The sequence below is a fragment of the Tursiops truncatus genome, chromosome 1 (assembly GCF_011762595.2).
Source record: "Tursiops truncatus isolate mTurTru1 chromosome 1, mTurTru1.mat.Y, whole genome shotgun sequence".
NCBI classification, from domain to species: Eukaryota; Metazoa; Chordata; class Mammalia; order Artiodactyla; family Delphinidae; genus Tursiops; species Tursiops truncatus.
The window spans coordinates 33,903,333-33,929,115 of record NC_047034.1 but is presented as its reverse complement, the minus strand read 5'-3'; the positions used below and the strand labels follow the sequence as shown (position 1 = coordinate 33,929,115).

Sequence of the window (25,783 nt, the reverse complement as noted above, 5' to 3'; positions counted from 1 at the left end):
GCTTTTATCTGTATATGTGGGTACCTGGATGTTTGAATATCCACAAGGTATTGAGTTGTCCAAAAAGTTCGTTTGGTTTTAAGTAAAAATAAAAGACACGTTTTTCATTTTCACCAAGAATTTTATGAAACAATGTATTCCCTCACCGAACGAACTTTTTGGCCAACCCAACAGACCACACAGAGGCTATTCAGTACATTCTTGTCAACTTGTCTGTTATCTCATTCATCACAGTATGAAATCAGATAGTTCTGATCCTTAAGGGCTTCATGCTTATGAGTTGAGACGCAGACCTAAAGCCTTTACTTTGGGGTGTTTGGGATTGTAAACATACTTCCACTTTTAGCATGATGGCCTCATGTTTTCTGTGGCTAGTTCAGGGCTTTGGTTGGGATTATGGTTTTTCCCAAGTCTTGTTATGGCCTCTGAGTTACCACTCCCTACTTTTTACTAGGTAGGGAGGTGAGCTTGTATCTGTTCTATGCTGACTGCTGGGGTGAAGCTCTGGGTTGACACAGCTGCTTGTGGCCTGTTATATTCTAGAAAGCAGCTCCCCAATGGAGAGTGTTTGTACCAAGAGTAAAGGGATTTTCTACAGTGTAACAAGAAGAGGGAGGTATTTGCCTTTATATGTAATTGATATTTAAGAGTGATAGTTCAGGGAACTGTATAAAAATGAGGAAAAATCAATCCTGTGTAAAAACAGATGGGAAAAACCTCCCATTGCCCTGTGAGAGTGGGCATGGGAGGAGAATTGATAGTGACGATAGGTAGAATACAGAGACAGGGATTGGAGTCGAGGCTGTGTCAGTTGCTGGGCAAGGGCAGGACTCTTATATAGTTATGTACTTCTCTTCTGTGTGATGTAATGAGGCTTCAGAACTATAGGGAAAACAAAGATATTTATGACCTACCTGAGTACGTGATCATCTTCTGTTTGAACCATCAGTTAAGATAATCATCCTTAGCTATCACTGAGTTTCAGTAATGTGCCATGAGCCATAGAGTAAGGAGTCCTCACCAGTAAGAGCCAATATTCTTAGGAAGTGGTCAGGCTTCAGTGATTGAGGCATTTCTTCTTGGCACTTAAGGTAGTGTCATTTTACATAAAAAGCTTTTACATAAAAAACAAAACCAGAGAGGTAAATTCTGGTGTTTGCAGAGTAGCAATCTCCTTTCTATTACATTCTCTTAATCTTGCCAAGAAAATTGATGGTAACATATCAACTTATGTAGATTCGACAGATTTGTGCAGATGTATTCTAAAAGAGAAATCTCTTTAGGAATTTGCTGTGACTCAAAATGGGAATTATGGCGTACTCTCATGATTCCCTGGGATTCTTCTTCCTTGATTGAGTTAGGAGCAAAATGCTTACTCACTGCTTCATTCTTGGAGTAGATGCAAATAGCAGTTCCAGATAAATGTGTGGGATATGGGCTAAAAATAGAAAATTTTATATAGGATGATTGAAAGTGGTTTTGAGCAAGTAGTAAAGGCATCATTTATTCATCCAGGAATTGCACATTTATTTATTTATTTACTATTACTATTTTTTTGGTCATGCCAAGCAGCAGGTGGGATCTTAGTTCCCCGACCAGGGATCGAACCCACACCCGCTGCAGTGGAAGCACAGAGTCTTAACCACTGGACCACCAGGGAAGTCCAACATTTATTTATTGGATGCTCATTAAGTGCCAGACACTGTTCTAAGTGCCAGGAAGGAACACAGCCTTCCATGAAACAGTCTGAGGTCAGTCTTCCCTCTCAGGTGGCCATAATAGGACCCAGAACAGGGCTCATCCTCTCTGTGAATTTTTTTCACTCCCTGTCTCCAGGAGACAGTGATGGCTTCCCTTTTTGTTTATAACCGTCAGGCATGAGTCATCCCTTTGCCGTGAGTATTGCAGAATCACATATCACATTCCAGTCTAATTTGTACTGCTGCCAGGGTCTCAGCCAGCAGCTCTTTTTGCCTGTCTTCCAACAGTCTTGGTAGTCAGAACAGTGAGACTGACTGCACAAGTTAATTAACTGGGGAACGGAGGAGAGCATGGTACTTGTTTTCTATCCATTTTTGTTTAGTACAAGATGTATTTAGGAGTAGACAACTTCTTTCTAGGTGCCAATGTACCAGGCAGTACCTACCATCAGAATTCATTTTGGGGGAATTTAAAAAAATTGAAGTATAGTTGATATATAATATTATATGTTACAGGTGTAAAACATAGTGATTCATAATTTTTAAAGGTTGTATTCCATTATAGTTATTATAAAATATGGGCTATATTCCCTGTATTGTACAATATATCCATGTAGCTTATTTATTTTATACATAGTAGTTTGTACCTCATAACCCCTATCTTGCCCCTCACTCCTTCCCTCTCCCCACTGGTAACCACTAGTTTGTTCTCTGTATCTGTGAGTCTGTTTCTTTTTTGTTATAGTCACTAGTTTGTTTTATTTTTTAGATTGCACATGTAAGTGATATCATACAGTATTTGTCTTTCTCTAATTTCACTTAGCATAATGCTGTCCAAGTCCATCCATGTTACTGCAAACGGCCAAATTTTATTCTTTTTATGGCTGAGTAGTATTCCACTGTGTGTGTGTGTGTGTGTGTGTGTGTATATATATATATATGCCATATCTTCTTTATCCACTGAATCCATTTTTTAAAAAATGAATTTGCAACTATGAGCAAATAAAGTCAACTGTCCCTTACAAAGGATGTTGGTTCTACGAATGGACGTGGCAGCTTTGGCTGATGGTTGTGTTACACACACAAAATGGTCCTTTGAGGAAAACCTGGAAGCTTATTTTAGAATTTTAAGAAAATCCATCAAATAAACAAGCCAACAAAATTCTTCCTGAAAACTTTCTAAACAACACTTAACTTAGGTTTTGAATATTTAGGCTTTCTCCCCCTTAATATTTCTATAATAAGTTTGATTGATTTATACCTTTAAAAAGATATTTACTTAAGTCAGAAGCAATTTTTAAAATATTTTAAAAAACCACTGTCATCTGTAATTATCTTGTTATAAATTTTCAGTTCTTGGGGTTCTCTTCTAGCCTATCTAATTATTATATGTCTTTAAAGTTTTGGCACTTAGGCAATTGCATGTGGTACTCTAAACCCTAAAAGTTCTTGCTTACCCACTTTTTGAATGTGCCTCATGAAGTGACTGGTACTCCAGCCGTGTGACTCAGTGTAGTGAAGGGGCTTGTTTTGAATAGCAGGGTGAGTGTCACACTAGTCTTCCAATCAGAAAACATTCCATGCAATTCGAGGCACACATGAAACAGCAGATTTCTTCTTGGCCTAGGCTTGGGTAGAAAGCACGAGGATTTATACAGTGTTTGCTCAAATTACAAATGCTGAGATGGTAAAAGCACTTTTAGCTTTAGGGAGTTCAAAGTGGCCAGCCAAATGAAAGTTCTGTGACCTACCTGCAAATAAAATTTATGAGTTCTTTGTTGAGGAAGAAGGTGAGACCTTTGTGCTTTGCTGGAAATAGGAGAGCGCTCTCTCTCTCTCTCTCTCTGTCTCTGTCTCTCTGTCTCTCTGTCCTTCAACACACACACACACACACACACACACACACACTACAAGAAACAACACATACAACACACACACACACACACACACACACACACACACACACACACACACACACACACACACACACACACACACACACACTCTCTACAAGAAACAATAGGCTGGCATTTCCCAGCCCTTTCTTCCTTATCTGGAGGAGATCAAAAAGGAAAAGATCCCAGGTTTTGATTTTTAAAAATCTTTCATCAATGATACCTATTGCTCAAAAAAGGAATAAAAACAGAGTATTAGTCTGAAAGAAAATAAACAAATTGCATAGCTTAGATTTCAAATAAAGTAAATTGGCTACATCTGATAACTGTTAAGGACACAGACTTGAGCAGATTTGTGTTGAGTTCTTTCATAACTCTTTAAAATGTACTAGAATTTTGCAAAGGATTGATTTTGAGTCTGCAGACTTTGGAGTTGGTGTGCCTGCAATGGTGATATAGGCACAAGTCTCCAGGTCAACACTTAGGTCTGGAGTGCCAGGCAAAGTAGGCAATTTCAGAGATTTGGAGGAACCTATGCATGGTTGGAAATACATGCTCTTAAGTGCTTCAAGATCCTTAGGAAAGAAGTAGAACAATAAAAAGAAACTACTAGCTAGGGAAAGGACCTGTGGAAAGTTGTTTCTAAACCAAAGATCATTCTTGAAACTCACTTCAGGCGTTGGGTTTATCAGTTATGATTGGATTCATCGTACAAAACAATCAGAAAAGTAGGGGCTTGCTTAAGCAAGACAGAGGTTAGTTTTTTTCCCTCACATAAAAGAAGTCTAAAGCTAGGCAGTTGAGGGCTGGTGTGGCAGCTCTGTAGTCATCAGAGATCCAAGCTCCCTATTGCTTTTTTTTTAAATTAATTAATTTATTTATTTATTTATTTTTGGCTGCATTGGGTCCTCGTTACTGCATGCAGGCTCTCCCCAGTTGCGGCTAGCGGGGTCCCCTCCTCGCTGTGGTGCATGGGCCTCTCATTGCAGCGGCCTTTCTTGTTGCGGAGCACAGGCTCTAGGCGCGCAGACCTCAGTAGCTGTGGCACGCGGGCTCAGTATTTGTGGCTCGTGGGCTCTAGAGCGCGGGCTCAGTAGTAGTGGTGCATGGGCTTAGTTGCTCCGCGGCATGTGGGATCTTCCTGGACCAGGGCTTGAACCCGTGTCCCCTGCATTGGCAGGCGGATTCCCAACCACTGCGCCACAGAGAAGTCCCCCTATTTCTTTTTGCTTCATCATCCTCAAGGCTGGCTTCTACTCTCACGTTTGCCCGAGGACTGCAGGATGATCACTGCTGCTCTGTCTGTCACATCTGTGCTCCAAGCAAGAAGGGCAAGTCCAAAGGGTGTACTTACTAGTAGAATCAACCCTTTAAAGAGCTTTCCTGTTGCCCCACCTATTATTGGCTACCCCGTCTATAAAAGACATTGCCTTCCCAATAATGCAGAGGTTAAATATTGGATAGGCAAATCTTAATCTCTGCCAGACCAAGTGAACATGAGCGTAAAGGTATTACTAAGACTTAGGTGGCTAAGACTTTGGGATGCCTGCCAACTCTTAGAATAGGACCGTAATGTTTGGCAGATCTAGCCTTTAGTTTGCTGCTTGATTGATTGATTCAACAAAGTTAAGGACTTACTCTGTACTAGGCACTGGAGTTATAGTAGTGAACAAGATAGACATGGTCCCTGTCCTCAAAGAGTTTATAGGCTAATGGGAAAGAATTAGGTTTTAAATAAATAAATTTTAAATGTGTTGAACATTAAGAAAAGGAGAAGTAGAGAGTGCTCGGGATTGTGTAATAGGAAAGACTCCCGAGGGGTATGACACGATGTATACATTGAGATTTAAAGGACCTTGGGAATTAGCCGTGTTAGAAAGATAGGGATGAGTTAGTCAGGTTAGAAAGAGGGGGAGGAATGTTCTAGGCAGATTCACTCCCAGTCTGTTAAGAGTTCTTTCTTCATCTACTATTTGTCTTATTTCTTTATCAGAGGGAATTAATGGGAGTTTCCAAAGCAACAAAAGGGACTAAATAGTCTCTTTTATCTAAAATGGCTAAAAGAAAAAATAAATAAATAAAAATAAATAAAATGGCTAAAAGGACTGCCATCCTTTCTACTTACTTGTTTTTTCACTCTCTCTGGACGAGTGCCTGCCTGCATAGGCTGCACCAGGGAGTGTTGGTAACCAAGGAAGGAGGTGGACAAATGACTGGGGCATACCGAAGTTCAGTTGCCCCATCATAGATCTGGATTTTGGCCTCAGTGTGGGACTTTGGGGAGGCAAGGATTGGTTCTGACCCTGAAGTGCTGATATGACCCCCTTCCCCTTCTAGGAAGTGGACATTGTGGTAGCACCGTGCCAAGGCCTCCGGCCCACAGTGGATGTTCTGGGTGACTTGGTGAATGATTTCTTGCCTGTGATAACCTATGCACTCCACAAAGATGAACTCTCTGAAAGGGATGAGCAAGAGCTTCAGGAAATCCGAAAGTATTTCTCCTTTCCCGTATTCTTTTTCAAAGTGCCGAAGCTGGGCTCGGAGATAATCAGCTCCTCCACCAGAAGAATGGAGAATGAAAGATCACCACTCCATCGCCAGCTAACTGACCTGGGCTATCTGAGCAGCAGTCACTGTAACTGTGGGAACCCCAGCCAGGACACCAAAGCTCAGAGCGTGTTGGTGGAGCAAAGTGAGAAGCTGAGACACTTGAACACATTTTCTCACCAGGTGCTACAGACTCACCTGGTGGACGCAGCCAAGGCCCTGAACCTGGTGCACTGCCGCTGCCTCGACATCTTTATTAACCAGGCCTTTGACATGCAGCGGGACCTGCAGATTACTCCCAAACGTCTAGAATATACACGAAAAAAGGAGAATGAGTTGTACGAATCACTGATGAATATTGCCAACCGAAAGCAGGAGGAAATGAAGGACATGATCGTTGAGACGCTTAACACCATGAAGGAGGAGCTTCTGGATGATGCTGCCAACATGGAGTTTAAAGGTAGGTCCTAGAGAACTTGGTAGGGCGTGGGGACTACAGCATCCTCTAACTCTTTTCCAGCTGGAAGTTGAGTTCATTAATTCTGAAGCCCAAAGGAACCTCAGGATCATCTCACCTACCCCCACTGTCATTAGCAGGAGCCCACCTTAAATCATTTAGCCAAGGTGGCATCTTTTGTTCTGAGAGACCTTCCTGGAAGATTCCACCATCATTCCTTCCTAGGACTGTTAGTCCAGCTTTTGGTAAATTCATCCCAATAGTGCTCTTTAGTCTCCCGTTTATATCTGTATCCCCTTGGCCTTGATAAAACTGGAGAAGAGCTGCTTGAAGAATGTCACTGAGTCATGCTTCAACCCTGGCTCCTTTGGCATGGCCCATGCTTCTTTGTCTGTTCTTTTTTGTGTGTCATGGTCTCATTTTCTTTTCAGGCTGCTCCTGAGACCTAACTCAGAAGGATTTCCCAAAGTAGCGGTTTTGGCTTTTCTGGCGTTCCCATTCTTCATGAATGACTGTTAACAAAACTGGGCCAAATGCTTAGTCTGGTCTTTTGGTGTCTGAGGTTTAGATGCTACTGACTTTGTATACTGACTTCTGTATGAACATTAGCTCTACTACCTATTAATTAAAGTACGTGGTTTGCAAGTTACCCTTGAGGTTCTCAGTCATGGCTATGCATCCAAATAACCTGGGAGGCTTTTTGAAAATGTAGATGCTTGAGACCATTAAAGACCACTCCAGACCTAATCAGCATTTCTGACATGGGACCTAGCCTCAGTTTTTTGTCTTTGTTTTTCTCTAAAACAACCTCCCTAGGTGGATTCTGCTTATTGCCATTTTCTAGATGAGGAAACTCAGGCTTAGACAGGTTAAGTACTTTGCTCAAGGTCACACAGCTACTAAATAGTAGAGGCAGAATTTGAATCTAGACAGTCTGATTCCTGAGCCCATACTCTTAATTTCCATGCTTTACTGCTTCTTAATCTATTCCCAGTGACCGATGCTACCATCTTCCTGGGAACCAGCTTCAAAACCTCAGCATGGGGACTTCCCTGGTGGTCCAGTGGTTAAGACTCTACGCTTCCAATGCAGGGGGCACGGGTTTGATCCCTGGTCGGGGAGCTAAGATCCCACGTGCTGCGCGGCTCGGCCAAATAAAAAAAATAAAAATATTTTAAAAAGTAAAAAAAAAGTCTCAAACAAAAACCTCAGCATGGTCTTTAACTGTTTTCTTTCTCTTGTCCCCGTATCCAGTCAGTTGCCAAGTCCTGCTGAGTCTTCTTCCCTATTTCATATATACCTTTGCTTCTCTATTCCTTCCTCTTTAGTCTAACTGAACTACTGTTACCTGACTGATCTCACTGAGATCTTTCTCTCCTTTCCCCAGTTCATCTTTATTGGCTCTATTTCTGCAGACTGAGTTAAGACTCCTTTAGCCTAGTATTCAAGATCTTCCAAAGCCTAACCCTTTCCAACTTTCTCAGTCTTATTTCCCACTATGCACCTTCCTGTAATTTCTTTTTTGGTTGGTTTCAACTGCTTCCTGTCCTCTGTATGCTTCCTTTATTTTATTTTATTTTATTTTATTTTTTGCTTATGCCCTGCCCTAAACCTGAATCTCTTTTATTTGTGAATTTTCAAATCCTACCTACCCTTCAAGGCCTCTTCCAAATAACATTTTTCATGAAGTTGTCTTTAATTTTCTTAGCTAATAATGATTGCAGTTCATCTGAACTCCCATAGAATTTCATCTGGAACTGAAATTTCTGGTATATTTCACTTTTTATCTTATTATTATAGTTGTTTATGTTCCTCTATTTTCTAAAATCCTAGAAATGAAGAACAGGATCTGGGTCTTTATTCATCACTATATCCCTTGCAGCAAATAACAGAGTCTGTGTATAGTATATCTTTGGAGAATGAATGAGTGTGTGAGTGATGGTATATGTTTGTCACACTTATAGATACAAAGGAAATATACTTTAGCAAGCATAGCATGCTTGATTTCTTATAGGTCTTTCTAAAGATGAACGAAGATACCTCTTTGGCGAATTCCCATTGTAGGGAGGAGTTGCTGAGAAGTGCTCACTTGCAGTGGAAATCCTAGGAAATCTTCTGAATGTTTAATTTAATTCAGTGCCTGAATAAAAGACACCGGAGCATCAATGCCAGCATCAGAGTAGACATGATAAAGGGTTGTCAGGGCAGGTAGGTTGAGCAGTCAGTGAAAACATTTGATTGTCTATCATGTACCAGGTAATCATGTTTGGTACCTGGGGCACAGTGGTTAGTTCAGATGTGGAGTAACTGGGAACAAGTACATCAAATGTCTGGCTCTGTTAACTACATCATGGACTTGTGGTTCTACTTACCTAGTTGGCTACATCTTAGACAGGACTTACGTGCTGCTTCTTACCTTGTTCTAATACATTCTGGGTATCCTTCAGGCAATGACAAGTAGATTTAGAAGACAGCTGCCACATATCCTATGGAGCCAGATTTTTTTTTTTTTAATTTATTTTTTGGCTGTGTTGGATCTTCGTTTCTGTGTGAGGGCTTTCTCTAGTTGTGGCAAGCGGGGGCCACTCTTCATCGTGGTGCGCGGGCCTCTCACTATCGCGGCCACTCTTGTTGCGGAGCACAGGCTCCAGACGCGCAGGCTCAGTAGTTGTGGCTCACGGGCCTAGTTGCTCCGCAGCATGTGGGATCTTCCCAGACCAGGGCTCGAACCCGTGTCCCCTGCATTAGCAGGCAGATTCTCAACCACTGCGCCACCAGGGAAGCCCCGGAGCCAGATTTTTATTACTGATTTTTGTTTGTTTTAAAATAAAGGTAATGCATGCATACTAGGTATCATGACATACATACTTTATAAATTATTTATGTTTTGAAAAGATAGTACCTATAAACGTGGTACTTTACTCAAAGATAAAAAGGTACTGTCTCCTAGTCATCTAGTTTTCCTCTATATGTTCTTCTGCCCTTGCTTTTTCACTTACCCCATATCTTAGAGATCTTTCCATAAATGTGCAGAGGAATTTGTCTTCTTCTAATGGATATACCTTAATTTATTTAACTGTTCCCCTACTGCTGGATATGTAGGCTGTTTCTTGCTTTCTTTTATTTTTTTTAATAAATTTATTTATTTTATTTATTTATTTTTGGCTGCATTGTGTCTTTGTTGCTGCACGCGGGCTCTCTCCAGTTGCGGCGAGTGGGGGCCACTCTTCGTTGTGGTGCACGGGCCTCTCATTGCGATGGCCTCTCCTATTGTGGAGCATGGGCTCCAGGTGCACAGACCTCAGCAGTTGTAGCACACGGGCTCAGTAGTTGTGGCTCGTTGGCTCCAGAGTGCAGGCTCAGTAGTTGTGGTTCACGGGCCCAGCTGCTCCACAGCCATGTGGGATCGTCCCAGGCCAGGGCTCGAACCTGGGTCCCCTGCATTGGCAGGCGGATTCTTATCCACTGCACCAACAGGGAAGCCCCTTTCTTCCTTCCTTTCTTCCTTTCCTCCCTCCCTCCCTCCTTCCCTTCCTTCCTTCCTTCCTTCCTTCTTTCTCTTCCTTCCTCCCTTTCTTTCTTCCTTTCTTTCTTTCTTTTGTTCCTTTCCTTTCCTTTCTTTTCCTTTCCTTTCCTTTCCTTTCTTTCTCTCTTTCTCTCTCAGAGTATACTGCATTGATCATCATTGTGCATGCATGTATTTGAGACTTGTAAGGGTATATTTCTAGAAAAATAATTCCTAGAAGCAGAAAGAGTAGTTGGGTCAAAGGGTGTATAGATTTCTTTTGTTTATTGGTTGGTTAGCTTAAATTTTTGATAGATATTGCCAGATATCTTCCAAAGAGGTAGTACCAATATAAGTTTCTAACATTAGAGAGGGCCTTTTTAGGAGTGGAATTTTTATAGGTGATTTGTCTTCTCTTAAGTTCTTCTGTCCTCTGGTTTGCAAAACAGACTTTTCTAATCCTGAGAGCTAGTAGCATAGTGGGGACAACGTTCCAGTTTTACTTTTTATTTCTCTAGTAGTTGATTAAAATTGAATTCTTGACTCTTGGATTTTTCTCATTAATATGCTAGGAAGTGTGAATTATTACAAAGATAAGAGGCTTTGGAATCCATGAGCTTTGGATTCAAATGCTAGCTATATTACTTCCTAACTGTACCATCCCTTCCCAGTACCCACTTTATTCTCTCTTTGAGGCTTTTTCCTGACATATAAAATATAACCAGTAATATACCCCTGACAGTGTTGTTGTTGGGGTTAAATTAGATTACATATGAAAAATACTTACTGTGCATTTCAAATAGTCTGCAGTCAATAAATGTTGTTTCTCCTCTTCTATAAATGTGATATAAGAGCTGACAAAATCAATAGGTTCATTCTGTACACAGTTGCTCCTTCTCACGATTCTTAGATGCCTTAAGTAGTTGAGGATTGCATGGCCCATGGTCATACTGAGAGTCAGTTTGTCAGCCATATGCGTTTAGTAGCTGTTGTTCATGGTAGCTCCTTGGGTCTGACTTGGGAGCTGCCTTTATTCAGTGTGCCTGCCCCTTCCCCTCACAGCCAACTAGCTTTTTGCTCTGCCTCCATAGATGTCATTGTCCCTGAGAATGGAGAACCAGTGGGCACCAGAGAGATCAAATGCTGCATCCGACAGATCCAGGAACTCATCATCTCCCGGCTTAATCAAGCAGTGGCTAACAAGCTGATCAGCTCTGTGGATTACCTACGTGAGAGCTTCGTCGGAACGCTGGAACGGTGTCTGCAGAGCCTGGAGAAGTCTCAGGATGTCTCGGTTCACATCACCAGTAATTATCTCAAACAGGTACTCAAAGGGTAGTTAAGAGCGTGTCACAGATAACACATGAAACAGAATCCACCCACGAACCCAGCTTCAAGTTGGTCAAGAATTTCCCTTTCAACTTTTTGCCAGTCCAGTTTGAATTCTATTTTATTTTCCTATCTCATGACCGCTGTCCGTGGGAGGTGCTTGTGAACGGTCAAATTGCGGTTAAGTCAATGAGCAAGAAGATGAAGATGAAGTAAAGGAGCCCAAATAGTCACCAGATAGATGATCAGCCTGCATTGACTCTGCACATACACTGAGGGATAGATTTGGGAACCTTGAAACTGCACCATGTTCTTGAAATAAATATCATTTATTGCATTTTTTTTTTTTTTTTTTTTTTTTTTTTTTTGCGGTACGCGGGCCTCTCACTGCTGTGGCCTCTCCCGTTGCGGAGCACAGGCTCCGGACGCACAGGCTCAGCGGCCATGGCTCACGGGCCCAGCCGCTCCGTGGCACGTGGGATCTTCCCGGACCGGGGCACGAACCCGTGTCCCCTGCATCGGCAGGCGGACTCCCGACCACTGCGCCACCAGGGAAGCCCCATTTATTGCATTTTTAATTAGCCACTCTACTCAGGGAATATTGACTTTCGTTTGTGTACTCTCTTTCAGATCTTAAATGCTGCCTATCATGTTGAAGTCACATTTCACTCAGGGTCCTCAGTTACAAGGATGCTGTGGGAGCAAATCAAACAGGTAGAGGTTGTTTAGGGAAGTGTTTTTCAGCCCCTAGTTGGCTTAGGTGAATCTGGTCGCTCCAACAGAAACTGATGTCTAGGGTGTCTGTCCTAAACAAACTGATGTCTGTCAGGGCAGGTGGCCATTTGTCGTGGTTTGCCTGCCTGGGAGAATCCTGGTTTATGCCTGTTCATAATTATTAACAGTGCCCCCTTTAACTCTTAAAAGTGATGTGTCTAAATGATATTTTATGGAGCCATAAAACCCTGCTTCATTATCTTCTTCATATTTCTTTTTCCCAACCTAAGTGTTTTCTCAGAAGCAGGCTTTGTTGCCAGAGGCCATGAGTGCGGTTTCCTTTCTGATGTTCCATCTGACTCTTCCGTAGAGCTATTTGCTGTGTTTAGAAGGGGGTTTATCAGGCACCCCCAGTACTGAGTGTAACGTATTGATTTGTGAGCACGCAGACTAGGCCTAGTGTTCTTTGATGCTTTCCGCTGGGCTGAGCCCCGATTTTGAGGTAGATGGAATTGGAGAGGAGTGCTGGACTTCATACAGCTCTTGTCTTAAGATCCTGGCCTAACGAGTGGGTAACCCAGAGAGGGAGGGGTGCTGGTTCTTCCTGGTGGTTCCTGTCTCCCATCCCTCAGTGTTCTCACTGTCCTCACCCTGACAGATCATCCAGCGCATCACATGGGTGAGCCCACCTGCCATCACATTAGAGTGGAAGAGAAAGGTGGCCCAGGAAGCCATCGAGAGCCTCAGTGCCTCCAAGCTGGCCAAGAGCATTTGCAGCCAATTCCGGACTCGGCTCAACAGTTCTCATGAGGCCTTTGCAGCCTCCTTGCGGCAGGTGGGTATATAGGAAAGGACATACAGCTGGATCAATCGGAGAGGAACCTCGTCCACTGTGGAATGTTTCATCTACTGCTGTCTACATAATTTTTAAAAAGTCATCAGTATATTTCCTTTCTATTCTGTTAAAGGATAATACTAAGTTACAGGTTGTTTCATCAGTAACTTTTTCATGTGGATATTTCTCTAACTTTAGAGAGAATGGAGGGAACTCAATTAATGTCTCCCCACTTCACTGAGTGAGGAATGAAAATCGAGGGGTAGGAATTTTATATGAGTTTATATAGTATTTTAGGGATGAGTGACAGAAAGGGATGACATTCCAACTTCCATAGTAGTTTGCAGTTATGTGACAGCTGCTTATCCCTTTGGGGTGTGCGCGTGTGCATGTGTACATGTGTGTGGAGGGGAGGGTGGGTAGACGTGATTATGCATCCAGGAAGAAAAAGTATTACTTAATGAATGCTCACGGTCTGCCAATCTCTGAGCTATGTTACATATATCTCATTTAATTCTCACAGGTATCCTCATGAGGTAGATATTATTATCCCCATATAATAGGTGAAGAAGCCAAAGCTGGGGACCTGATAAGTCATATTTCTTTCTTCTTTTTCCTTCCCAGCTGGAAGCTGGCCACTCAGGCCGGTTGGAGAAAACTGAAGATCTATGGCTGAAGGTTCGGAAAGATCATGCTCCCCGCCTGGCCCGCCTTTCGCTGGAAAGCCGTTCTTTACAGGATGTCTTGCTGCATCGTGAGTCCTTATTTTTTTCCCTAGTAAATTGGAGGAGGAAGGTTCTGGATACCTGACATCCTCATGTCCAACCCTGGAGAACCCCAGTGTCTAAAGCTGCTTCCTTGTGAAGCTGCCTAAACACCCATTGATGTATTTTTGAATTTCTGATGAAGTCTGTTTGGTCCTGCTATTTATATAGTTCAAATAACAAAACCAAAGTTTATTCAAATTAAACCAGTTAGGTTACTACTGGTTTAGAAAACATCCAAATTTCTTCCCCTGGCATAATTATGACTTCCTGCTTCTAGGCAGGTCCATGTCTAAGAATCTTAGGGAGGTTGCCCAGCAAGTTCCCATCCTTCCTGCCTTATCTCTGTCTCTGTACCTTACAGGTAAACCTAAACTGGGACAGGAACTGGGCCGGGGCCAGTATGGTGTGGTGTACCTGTGTGACAACTGGGGGGGACACTTCCCTTGTGCCCTCAAGTCAGTTGTCCCTCCAGATGAGAAGCACTGGAATGACCTAGCTTTGGAGTTCCACTACATGAGGTGGGTTCTGGTCTCATTCATCTTCGTGGGGAACGATCCAGAGAAGAAGCTTAGAAGCCTGGTATAAATTTTGTACCAAGAGCTATAGTAAACCTTGTCTCTCCATTCCTATGTCTCAAAATGTTGTAGACCAGTATTCCAGTGTCTGGCCCAGAAATGTGCTCTCTTCAAGGCCTTTCCTGCCTCTACCTGCCCTTTCCCCACCGTCCTAATTTTTCAGACCCATCCTTCCATTTGACTTTCTTCCTTAGTCCTTAAGGCCTGTCAGTTTTTAGATTCCATAATTCTCTGTCCTCGTTAGAGAGGCCATTCTCTTTGCCCTCTCGCTGTACTGAGGGCTATTACCTCTGGGCCTGGACTCTGCACGGTCTCAGGGTTATTTCTTCCACTGTAGTGACATGCTATGCAAGGTTAGCTCTAGCCCAGACCTTTCCGCTCCTCACCAGGTCTCTGCCGAAGCATGAGCGATTGGTGGATCTGCACGGCTCCGTCATCGACTACAACTATGGTGGTGGTTCCAGCATCGCTGTGCTGCTCATTATGGAGCGGCTGCACCGGGACCTCTACAGTGGGCTGAAGGTGAGGCAGGGCAAGGAGGGAGTGAGGCCCAGCTGGCAGCCAGATCCACAGGTTCCTTTCTGGCCTTTCCTCCTTTCTTCTTTATTCAGAGCCTCTAGCTCTCATAAGACAATGTTGGAGTAATCAAGCTTTATTACCTTCATTTCCAAAAAACCTTAAAAATGTCTCAGAACATGTTTTTTTGCCCAGTTTATATCCAGAATACTGCAGTTCACCACTTTTACCTCTCGTGGTAGTGTAAAAATCTAGACTATACAGAAGAGCAGAAAAGCTTTCTATAACTCTGCTATTCTTTCTCTTTTTTCGTTCTCAGTGAATTAAGCTAGTTTTTATTGTCAACAAATATTTATTAGTGACTACTTTGTACAAGGCCCTGTATTAAGCAACATGAGGGGATGTCAAAAAGTATAATTGGCCAGGGGCTTTTAAAAGAATTGTAGGGACTTCCCAGGTGGTGCAATGGTTAAGAATCCACCTGTCAGTGCAGGGGACACGGATTCGATCCCCGGTCTGGGAAGATCCCACATTCCGCGGAGCAACTAACCCCCACGCCACAACTACTGAGCCCGTGTGCTGCAACTACTGAAGCCCACGTGCCTAGAGCCCGTGCTCTGCAACAAGAGAAGCCAGCGCGATGAGAAGCCCGCGCACCACAATGAAGAGTAGCCCCTGCTCACCACAACTAGAGAAAGCCCGCACGTAGCAATGAAGACCCAACACAGCCAAAAATAAATTCAAAAAAATTTTTTAAAAATAAAATAAAATAATTGTAGTCAGTGAATATTTCATGAACAGGTGGCATTTGAGTTGGATAAATGAACCCTGATGGGTAAAAGTTGGGCAGATGGAAAGAAGAGGTCATACCGGGGGAAGGAATAGCTTAGTGCCCAGAACATTTGAAGGACACTGACTGTGTTGGAGGAGCTGGTTCATTTGGGGAATAGAGGGGAGATAATATGCAAAGAAATGTTGGGAACAAATTATAGAAGACCAAAAACGTTAAAAGTTCCATAGCATTCAAATTCTGCCGTAGACAGTGAGAAGTGAAAGATTTTGAATGAAGGTGAAATACCCTCAGTTGGATGTTGCGTTCCCCTCATCTAAAACAGCCACCAGCAGGGAAATAGAGAGGTTTCTTTTGTCTGTCCTCTACATTGGAGCTGGAAAAGCTAACCCCAGAGTATCTGGTAGGTCCCTTCTCACAGGTGCCTCTTGTACCGGTTTATATGGAATAAGACAGAAGAATCCTTAGAAATGCTTGCAGGAGCCATGAGAAATCAATATGGTGAATAAAATGACTCTGCAAGCGGCTTTCCTTCTTCATTTCAGGGGAGTTAAGCTAAGTACCGTGTGATTCTTTTCCATAAGTGGGTTAGACAACCATGTATGGGCTTTTGGATGAGTGATATAACATTCTCCAGAATTCAAGAGACCCTAAATTGGAGGCTTGGTAGAAGTAAGATGGGTGACTTTGGTATTTGAATCCATAAAACCAAAGGCTAACCAGTCCTACAAAGCAATGGAAGTAAATCTGCCTGAGAGTCCTAGAAATACTCACTTTGAGCCTCTAAGGCAGTTCTAGAGTTTGTTCAGGGTTAGAGATGCACTCATGCCTTCAGGCGTTTGGTTGTGGCTCTCCTAGTCACATTTGGGGATCATCCGGCTGGCCTAAGTGCTGCCTCCAAGGGATCTGACCTGGCCTTTATGGCTTGCCCTTCCTTGCTTTTCCTTTATTTCCCTCTCCTGACTGCCTTCTTCTTCCCTTATTCTCATCCACTTTTCTGCCCTTGTGTACCCTAGTGTGGTCAGTCTTTCAGTATCTCACAGAAGGAACTCTTCGTTGGTATAAGCAAGTTGGATTGAGGAGTTGTCTTCTTAGTGACAGGTAAACCCTTTTGTCTCCCCAAGGCTGGGCTGACCCTGGAGACCCGTTTGCAGATAGCCCTAGATGTGGTGGAAGGAATCCGCTTCCTGCACAGCCAGGGACTTGTCCACCGTGATATCAAACTGAAGAATGTGCTGGTAAGTAAGAGCTGTTTCCCCAAGATAACTCCCTGTCTCTATGTGTAAGTGGCCTGTGGAGGGAGGTACACATGAATGTAAATTCGGTCACAGGAAAAGACTGTGACCAGTTAACAGCAGAGTGGATGGATGGTATCTTGGACCTGAAGCTTAGGGGGGAGTTGCATCATAGGCCTAGCTTATATTGCTTAAGGTTTTTTCTCCCAACACTGTTGAGAAAATTTAAACTTACAGAAAAGCTAAAAGAGTGGTACAATGAAGACCCACATACTGTTCACCCAGATTCATATTCTCTTTCCTATTGTAGTCTCTCTTTGTTTCTCTCTCTCTCTTTCTTCACACACACACATACACACACACACACATTTTTTACTGAACTATGAGAGTAACTTGCAGATAAAACTTTACTCCTATATACTTCAGCTTGTATCTTCTAAGGAAAAGGACATTCTTCCACTTAATTAAAATGCCATTATTCACACCCAAGAAGTTTAAATTGATACAATATTATTAGGTAATACACAGTCTATATTAACATTTTCCAGGTGTCCCAAATATGTTCAGCTATCCCAAATATGGTCTATTTGTTTGTTTGGCCCAAGATCCAATCCAAGGATCATACAGTGCATTTTGTCATGTTTCTTTAGCCTCTTAATCTAGAATAGTCCTGCCTTTTTTTGCTTTTGTGACATTGATATTTTTGAGGATTCCAGGTCTTGTTATTGCTTAGGGTTTGAGATGGTGGATGAGGACTGAGATGGGTAAACACACCTTAAAAGGTAAGATAGTCATGAACCTACCAGTCCTGTTATCTAAATTATAAAGAATCTTTTGACATACTCCTTTTGAAAATATATTGGATTATCACTGAAGTGTCTCTGGCAACAGTTAAATGATATATAAAGAGGGCTTCCCTGGTGGCGCAGTGGTTGAGAATCCGCCTGCCAATGCAGGGGACACAGGTTCGAGCCCTGGTCTGGGAAGATCCCACATGCCGTGGAGCAACTAAGCCTGTGAGCCACAACTACTGAGCCCACGTGCCACAACTACTGAAGTCTGTGCACCTAGAGCCCGTGCTCCGAAACAAGAGAAGCCACCACAATGAGAAGCCCACACACCATAACGAAGAGTAGCCCCCGCTCGCCGCAACTAGAGAAAGCCCGCGCACAGCAACAAAGACCCAACATAGCCAAAAAATAAATAAATAAATTTTAAAAAATGATATATAAAGATGATAGCAGTTTTGGGGGGAGGGAAATATCTTCCTAAAGTTCTAGGCTGAAACCTAAGAGGCTTGTCAATAGCCAAATGAGCCAGATTTTTTTTTTAATTTTTATTTTTATTGAAGTATAGTTGATTTATAATATGTTAGTTTCTGGTGTACAACAAAATGATTCAGTTCTACATATATATTCCTTTTCATATTCTTTTCCATTTTATGTTATTACAAGATATTGAATGTAGTTCCCTGTGTTATACAATAGGATCTTGTTGTTTATCTGTTTTATATATAGAAGTTGTTATACGCTAATCCCAAACCCCTAATTTATCCCTCCCCTACCCCCTTTCCCCTTTGGTAACCATAAGTTTGTTTTCTATATCTGTGAGTCTGCTTCTGTTTTGTAAATAAGTTCATTTGTATCATATTTTAGGTTCCACATAGAATTGATACCACATGATATTTGTCTTTTTCTGTCTGACTCACTTCACTTCTTTTGATAATCTCTAGTTCCATCCATGTTACTGTACTATTTCATTCTTTTTTATGGCTGAGTAGTATTCCATTATATATATATATATATATATATATATATGTATATATATACACACACACACACATCTTCTTTATCCGTTCACCTGGGACAGATTTATTGTCTTGGACCTCAGGAAAGGAAACTAGAGGGAATTAAAAAACCCTCCTCAACTGACTAGAGGACTCAACCTTCTTATTTAGCAACTTCCTGCCCTGGGTTCTGGAGGTCAGAGGAGAATAATCAGGAACTAATAATACTTTCCTCAGTGCCCTTCATTTATTCATTCTTCCAAGATTTGCTAAGCTCCTGATATGTGCTAGGCACTATGCTAAGTGCTGGGGGTACAAAGATGAAAAAGGCAGTCCTTGCCATCAGGTTGTTTACAGTATGGGGAGAAGACAGTAATGGGAGTGAATCTAGAGACAGGGAGAATAGAGGCAGAGTTGATTAAGTACTGCTGTGAGGTAGATGCCTACTTTTGAGCTTGGGTATGCAGCTGAGCGCTACGTGCAGGACCAGGCATAGGATGACTCTCACCCTGCTTTGTTGGCAGTTGGACAAGCAGAACCGTGCCAAGATCACTGACTTAGGATTCTGCAAGCCAGAGGCCATGATGTCAGGCAGCATTGTGGGGACACCAATTCATATGGCCCCTGAACTTTTCACAGGTAAGCTGGAGGGCAGGGAGTGGGTTTGGGCAGGGCTCCGTGTTTTAACCAAGTGCTACCCTTTGGGCTAAGTAGTATCCACAAGTACTACTGGCAGTTCTGGCACAGGCAGGGGAGAAACCAGAACAGGGGAAACCTAAGACAAGTAGGGGGACAAGTGAAGAGGTAAAGGGGCAAGAAAGAAAAGTGTAAATGGGAGTCACCAACTGTTGTTTTGGATGTCTCTCTGGGCTGTCAGTGCCATCATTGCCATAGTCAACCAATTATTTAATCCTAAAGTATTGATTGAATAACTCCTATATAATAAGAGTTGTCCTCTATCATTAAAGAACTTACAGTTGACAGAGATATATTGAGAGGTAAAATAATTAAGCAGCAGTATAAGACAACATGTGATTAAGTGCTACATAATGTTGGTGTTCAGAGAAGAAATGTTAGATGGTTTTGTGGTAGAGGTGACATTCTGGATAGAAACTGAATGAGATCTGGAAAATTTGGTAGGTGGGAAGGGAAGTCAATATATTTATTAATATATTCTTTGAGCTAGGCACTGTGGGTATGTTATATCATATATTTTGTTCCATTTAATCCTCATGACAATTCTGTGGTGATATTGATGCATTTTTATGTCCATGTCATGGATTAAGTTGAGGCCAGATTGATGAAGAAACCCACCCCAAAACACTGAGCTAGACATAATGAGGCTGGGATTGGAATTTAGGTCTTTCTGTCTCTAGAGTCCAACCATGTTAGGTAGGAGAGAAAATTCTGGAGGCTGGGGGAGAGGAAATAGGAGCAAAATTGCCGATTAGAAATAAGCATGACAGGAAAGAAATCAGTGTGGGAAGTAATAGCAAACAAGTTGGAGATAAGATATATTTGAGCTTGAAATTTATGCAGTGGAGTGAAGGCTTGATGTGAAAGAAGTAAGGAGCTATTGGGCTTTTGAACAGGTGACGGATGAAAAGAGATGTTCATGGAAATGTTTAGTAGCAGTAGGTAAGGCAGATTGAGTGGCAAGAGCCATGTAGGGAGACCAGTGGTGGAGACCAGACCTAGGATTAAGTTGGTAGTAGTGCTGAAACAAAAAATGTTACAGATTTGAGATCAATTCAGAGGAAGGATGGGCAAGATTTTGTAACTAACTTGATATGGGTGATGAACAGGAATGAATGACTAAAAGATGACTCCGAGGTTTTGAGGCTGAATGGATGAGGAAGGTTGCGTCATCGCCGGGGAAGGTGGAAAGGGAATGGCAGGTCACTTGTTAGTATTGGTAAGACTTAAAATTAGCAATTTATAATATTTGGATTTCTCTCATTAGCCACAAGTCTTCCCCCAACCCTTCATTGAGTGATACATATAAGGATTAGGAGTTAGTTGGATAGCTGTAGTCCTACGCACATTGAAAAGAAATAGACAGTCATCATTTTTCTTTCCCTGACTTTTAAAAAAATTTCTATTCCCACTTTTATTATTTTATCTTGGCTACTTCATATTTAAATTCATTTGATTATTTCTACTGCAGTTCATCCTACTGCTGTAAAAATAATCTTTCTAAAATATTTTCTTCATGTCACCTCCTGCTCTAAAGGATAAATTACTCCTGCTGCCCATCAAATCCAGACTCTTCTGTCCGACTTTAAAAATCTTTATGTTATGGTTCCAACCTATCTACCCACCTGTATTTCCCAACTTTATTTCCCTAACATGACCTTTCAGGATTAATCTTTTTGATTGTCCCATTAAAATGAAGGCCCGGACTCCCCTGGTGGCACAGTGGTTAAGAATCCGCCTGCCAATGCAGGGGACACGGGTTCAATCCCTGGTCCGGGAAGATCCCACATGCCGCAGAGCAACTAAGCCCGTGAGCCACAACTACTGAGCCTGTGCTCTAGAACCTGTGAGCCACAATAACTGAGCCCGAGTGCTACAGCTACTGATGCCCGCGTGCCTGGAGCCGGTGCTCCGTGACAGGAGGAACCACCGCAATGAGAAGCCCGTGCACCGCAGCGAAGAGTGGCCCCTGCTTGCTGCAACTGGAGAGGACCCGTGTGCAGCAACCAAGGCCCAACACAGCCAAAAATGAATGAATGAAAGAATAAATAAATAAATTTATTTATTTTAAAAATAAAAAAGTACTTCACACAAACAATAATCAAATACAAAATATAATGACTATCAGTGAAATATAAAATAAATAAAGTAAAAGGCCTGTTTTCCTTCCCCTTTGTCAAGTTCTAGTCTTGGCTCTTTCAATCTTTAGCCCTCCCAGTGCCATAGTTTTTCGTATTATAAAATGGGCATTATAAATGTGTCCTGCCTAACAGGGTTGTTATAAGAGATAATGGGCATTAAAGGCTTTAGGAAAGAATGTGTAAAGGCCTCTGCAGATGCAAGTTAGTGGTGATGCTGTTGATTCCCTCCCTGGCTCACTACTTGTCACCCTTTCTTGCTATAGGGAAGTATGATAATTCTGTGGATGTCTACGCTTTTGGCATTCTTTTCTGGTATATCTGCTCAGGCTCTGTCAAGCTCCCTGAGGCATTTGAGAGGTGTGCCAGCAAAGACCATCTCTGGAACAATGTGCGGAGAGGTAAGAACCACGAGCCTTGCTTTGCCCTGACTCCCCAGAAGAGAGCAGACTGAGACCAGGCACTGCCGCAGCGGCCTCCTGTCCTCCTCTCTGGCCACTCCACAGCAGGACCTCATACACATTTAAACCATCATGGAATCCAGAAAGGACATTTAAGTCAAACCTCTGCTTCCAGGCAGCGTGGTTCTGAACTCTCAGACAGGTTTTTATCTTTAAAATTTCTAATTCTTCAACATCCTCTGCCAGTGTATTCCAGTTTTTCATCACAGTTACTATTAGGTTCTAACCTAGATACCTGCAGCTGAAGCCAAAGCTCACTGCATTGTGTAGCATCCTGAGCCCCAACTGGGGCCCTAGTTCCCTGGATCCTCTGCAGAGAGTGGCTCACTGATAGAGCAAAAGCCTTTCACTTCTCTGGGAAGGACTGTGCTGGTTCTTCCCAGACCAAAGAAGTCATTTGTGACTCCATCAGTTTCAAGGGGACAGAGCCTGTGAGCTGATCATGCCTCTTCATTGTGTCGGTTCCCTTCTCGCCACCTCGGGTCTTATTTCCATGCTCCTCTCTCTAGGGGCCCGTCCAGAACGCCTCCCTGTGTTTGACGAGGAGTGCTGGCAGCTGATGGAAGCCTGCTGGGATGGTGACCCCTCGCAGAGACCTCTCTTGGGCATTGTCCAGCCCATGCTCCAGGGCATCATGGACCGGCTATGCAAGTCACATTCTGAGAGGCCAAACAGAGGACTCGATGATTCTACTTGAAAGCAGAGACCTTTCTCTTTCGCTCTTTCTTTCTTTCCTTCCCCTCACCTTTTGGCTATGGGAAGAATTTGACATTCATTACAGAGAGCTCCCAAGGGGACTGATGCTTGCGGGGGCAACTTGAGACCTTTCCAGGCAGAGATGACTCCTGGATAGGGAAGAGTTGGATGGCTTTGAGCATATCCAGCAGTTCACTGATGCCCAAGCTGTTTCTTTAGCCAAAAAGTCAGTATAAATCTCTTCTGTATGAAATTTCAAGAAAAGTCTTACCTAGTTCCCTTTTCCAGACTGTCTTTTAACTCCAGCCATAATCGGGACTCTGTGCTCCCATAGTGGAGCCCACATTCCTAACATTCTTTGGAAGTCTTAGTTCATAGCTCCGTTTACACATGGGAGGTTAGGTTTTTCTCCACCCAGAGTCCCTTTTCAGTTTATCCCCCGTGGCTTAGTCTGCTCTCAGATACCAGTTTTCTAGCAGATTGCGCACATATTTTGCCTGAGTAGGGAGAAGCAAGGGAGGGGCTAACGCTTAGTAAGGAGATGAGTGGTTGCAGTTCATTTTTTAAAAAGTATTCTGAGAAAAGGTGCAGGTCAGCCAGAGTCCACATGTAGATATTTGGAAGTGTTATTTAAACGCTCAGCAGGCTGAGTACAGGAATACATATGTATAACACGTGTGTAGACTTTGCTTTTGTTGAATAACAGTGTCTGCTAATTTGGGGTTCTTCTGTTGCTTGGCATCCATTATTTAGGTGATGCAATGCCATGAAATGTACTGTATTGTATATTACTTGGGAAGACACTAGATATTCAAAGAGGCCTGGCAGCACTTGGGCCGTAGAGGGCTCAACAAGGCCGAAGTCCTGAAGATTTTACCTCCTAGCTTTGGTTGTCTGTGCTCCCACGTGGTGAGGTGAGACTGTGGCAGGGGGAGGAAGAAGGATGGGATGAAAGAGTTACCCTCACTGTGTTCCATCCTTCTTACCAACTTAATTAGGGCAATTTACCCCAGCCTGAAAATGATTACCTGGCCATTTTTAATGTGCTTGAGGTCTGGTCGCTTCTGTTGCTTCAGAATTGAGTGACGGACCTTCCTGCAGAGCAATCAGAAGATGCGGTGGAGCCTGGGGCTCCAGAGTAGCTGCCTTAGTGCCTAGGGAGCCAGCGGCAAGGTCAGTCTGGGGGCGTTGCGGAATGCACGTCGGGGTGAGATTTCCACAGGCATGCCCTAGTTCCCTGGATCCTCTGCAGAGAGTGGCTCATTGATTGAGCAAAAGCCTTTCACTTCTCTGGGAAGGAGGACTGTGCTGGTTCTTCCCAGACCAAAGAAGTCATTTGTGACTCCATCAGTTTCAAGGGGACAGAGCCTAGGCAGCAGCTTCTCCTAATTTTTAACACTAAAATTCAAGGAAAGAGTGAAGGGAGGGATATATTACTACCACGGATAGAAACAGGGGACTGGTAGAACTCTCAAGCAGTACCTGTCAGCTCTCCAATGCGTTTTTTTTGCATTTTCACTTGAGCTGCCAAAGAGGTGTTGACAAAGCTTTTTCCTGATCCGCAAAGTGGTTTGGGGTAGCGGGGCTGCAAAGTGATAACTGCACTGAATGACACTTTATTTTTTGGCTTATTATTTAGCACTGAGAAGCCAAAAGGGATTGGTGATTATAACAGCACTTTGGGGAACAGACTCCCTCTGGCCTTGCTTTGGAGAGACGGCATGCGTGGTATTCCATCTGACTAATCAGGGAACCTCCTAAGTTCATACTGCATCAGAGTGGAATAAATGGCCCTCGAAGAGTCCATTGCCGAAAGAGTAGTTGCTTTCTTTGAGTTTTCAAAGCTTGATTTTTGGATTTGCTGGATCAAATAACCCACTTTTTCTTTAAAAGAAAAAAAAAGAGGGTTTATCCTTCTAAATGTGGGGGTGGGGTGGGTTAGGGCTAGTGTGATGTTTAAGTGGGTTAGGAGGGAGTCAACTTGAGAAACCTGTATGGCAAACTCCCTTGGGGGGTTTTAAGTACACTACTGTTCTGAAAAGGGTTTTATTTTTAACTTTATCTGCTTTGTTAACTAACATCCAGTCCACAGAGCTGACTGAAGAGACTGTGTGTGAACACCTGACACTGGGGGGACACCTTACTCAGAGGGTTGGAAAGGAAATTGGCCTGGACAGCTTGTTGTCTTTTGTCTTTATGTAATGTTTTTGTTTGTTTCAAAGGACTAATGTTTATTATTACAGTGTTAAATAAAAAGTGTAATATACTAAGTGTGTAGAATAAAAGTGCAATAACAAGAGAAAATTACTTTGGCACAAACTTCAGTTCTTACACGCTCTCCCTCCTTGTGCTACCTGTCTCTTTCCATGATATTGTTACAGCGGGACAGTGTTAATTGTGTATATTTTTAAGAGATGCAACTATGGGTTAAGTCTTCATTTAGTGTAATTTTGAATGGCTGGGTTTGGTTTTATAGAGTATTGTGTATACTTCTGGGGTGCACAAACACCAGATGTGCTGTATAATAAAGATCACATTAACGTTTTAGGTTCATATCTGTTTGGCTTTTGTTTTCCCTTAACCTCACTGTGTCTACAGAATGCTCTCTATTCCATTCCATTTCCACTGGGACCCTAGAGGTCTTTTAGTTTGCCTTGGAGATCGATGGAACATGTTACTCTCCCCCATGGATTGCTCTCGGTCTCTGGGCACTTGACATAACCACTACCAGAGGGTAAGGCCCGGGAATGGGAGGCAGGAGAGCCAAGACGGGGGCAACGTGGAGTGATAGCAATTTATTTTTCAGAGCCTCTCCTGGGTTCACACCCTTTCCACCAGCCTCTTTTCAGCACGAACTTGCAACATTCTGAACTTGTGCACAAGCCTATGTACTCTTCATTACACTGTGAGAGAATCTGGGCGTGGAATCTATATATGGGCCTATCTGCATTTGGAATATGTGAATTTCCTTTTTAGCCTCAGCCTGCTCTTCAGATTTGCTTGCTCGGCAGTGCCTGATGGACACCATCATAGGCCTCTACCAGCAGAGCAGCACTATCTGTAGCCACCAGGGACTGTCAGTCAGCACGCAGCATGCCTTCTCCCAGAGGGTGTGCGTGTTTGTTTTGTTTTGGATTACCA

At 42.9% G+C, this 25,783-nt stretch overlaps 1 protein-coding gene across 5 annotated transcripts in view; it reads left to right on the top strand.

Annotated features, from left to right (window-relative positions):
* Window positions 1-25,195, top strand: part of DSTYK (dual serine/threonine and tyrosine protein kinase) — a 56,421-nt gene extending 31,226 nt beyond the window's left edge. For 3 of the 5 annotated variants that reach the window (XM_019918296.3, XM_019918297.3, XM_019918298.3), the window contains 11 exons: window positions 5,933-6,602; window positions 11,196-11,428; window positions 12,064-12,147; window positions 12,806-12,982; window positions 13,607-13,736; window positions 14,111-14,267; window positions 14,714-14,846; window positions 16,755-16,868; window positions 19,176-19,290; window positions 21,752-21,886; window positions 22,456-25,195. In XM_019918296.3, coding sequence (XP_019773855.1) covers window positions 5,933-6,602; window positions 11,196-11,428; window positions 12,064-12,147; window positions 12,806-12,982; window positions 13,607-13,736; window positions 14,111-14,267; window positions 14,714-14,846; window positions 16,755-16,868; window positions 19,176-19,290; window positions 21,752-21,886; window positions 22,456-22,643 — 2,136 coding nt within the window. In that variant the 3' untranslated portion in view covers window positions 22,644-25,195. Of the gene's footprint in view, window positions 1-5,932; window positions 6,603-11,195; window positions 11,429-12,063; window positions 12,148-12,805; window positions 12,983-13,606; window positions 13,737-14,110; window positions 14,268-14,713; window positions 14,847-16,754; window positions 16,869-19,175; window positions 19,291-21,046; window positions 21,887-22,455 lie in introns of those variants that run through there. The other 2 variants (XM_033852469.2, XM_073802195.1) reach the window with 2 other exon arrangements.
* The last annotated feature ends 588 nt before the right edge of the window (window positions 25,196-25,783 follow it).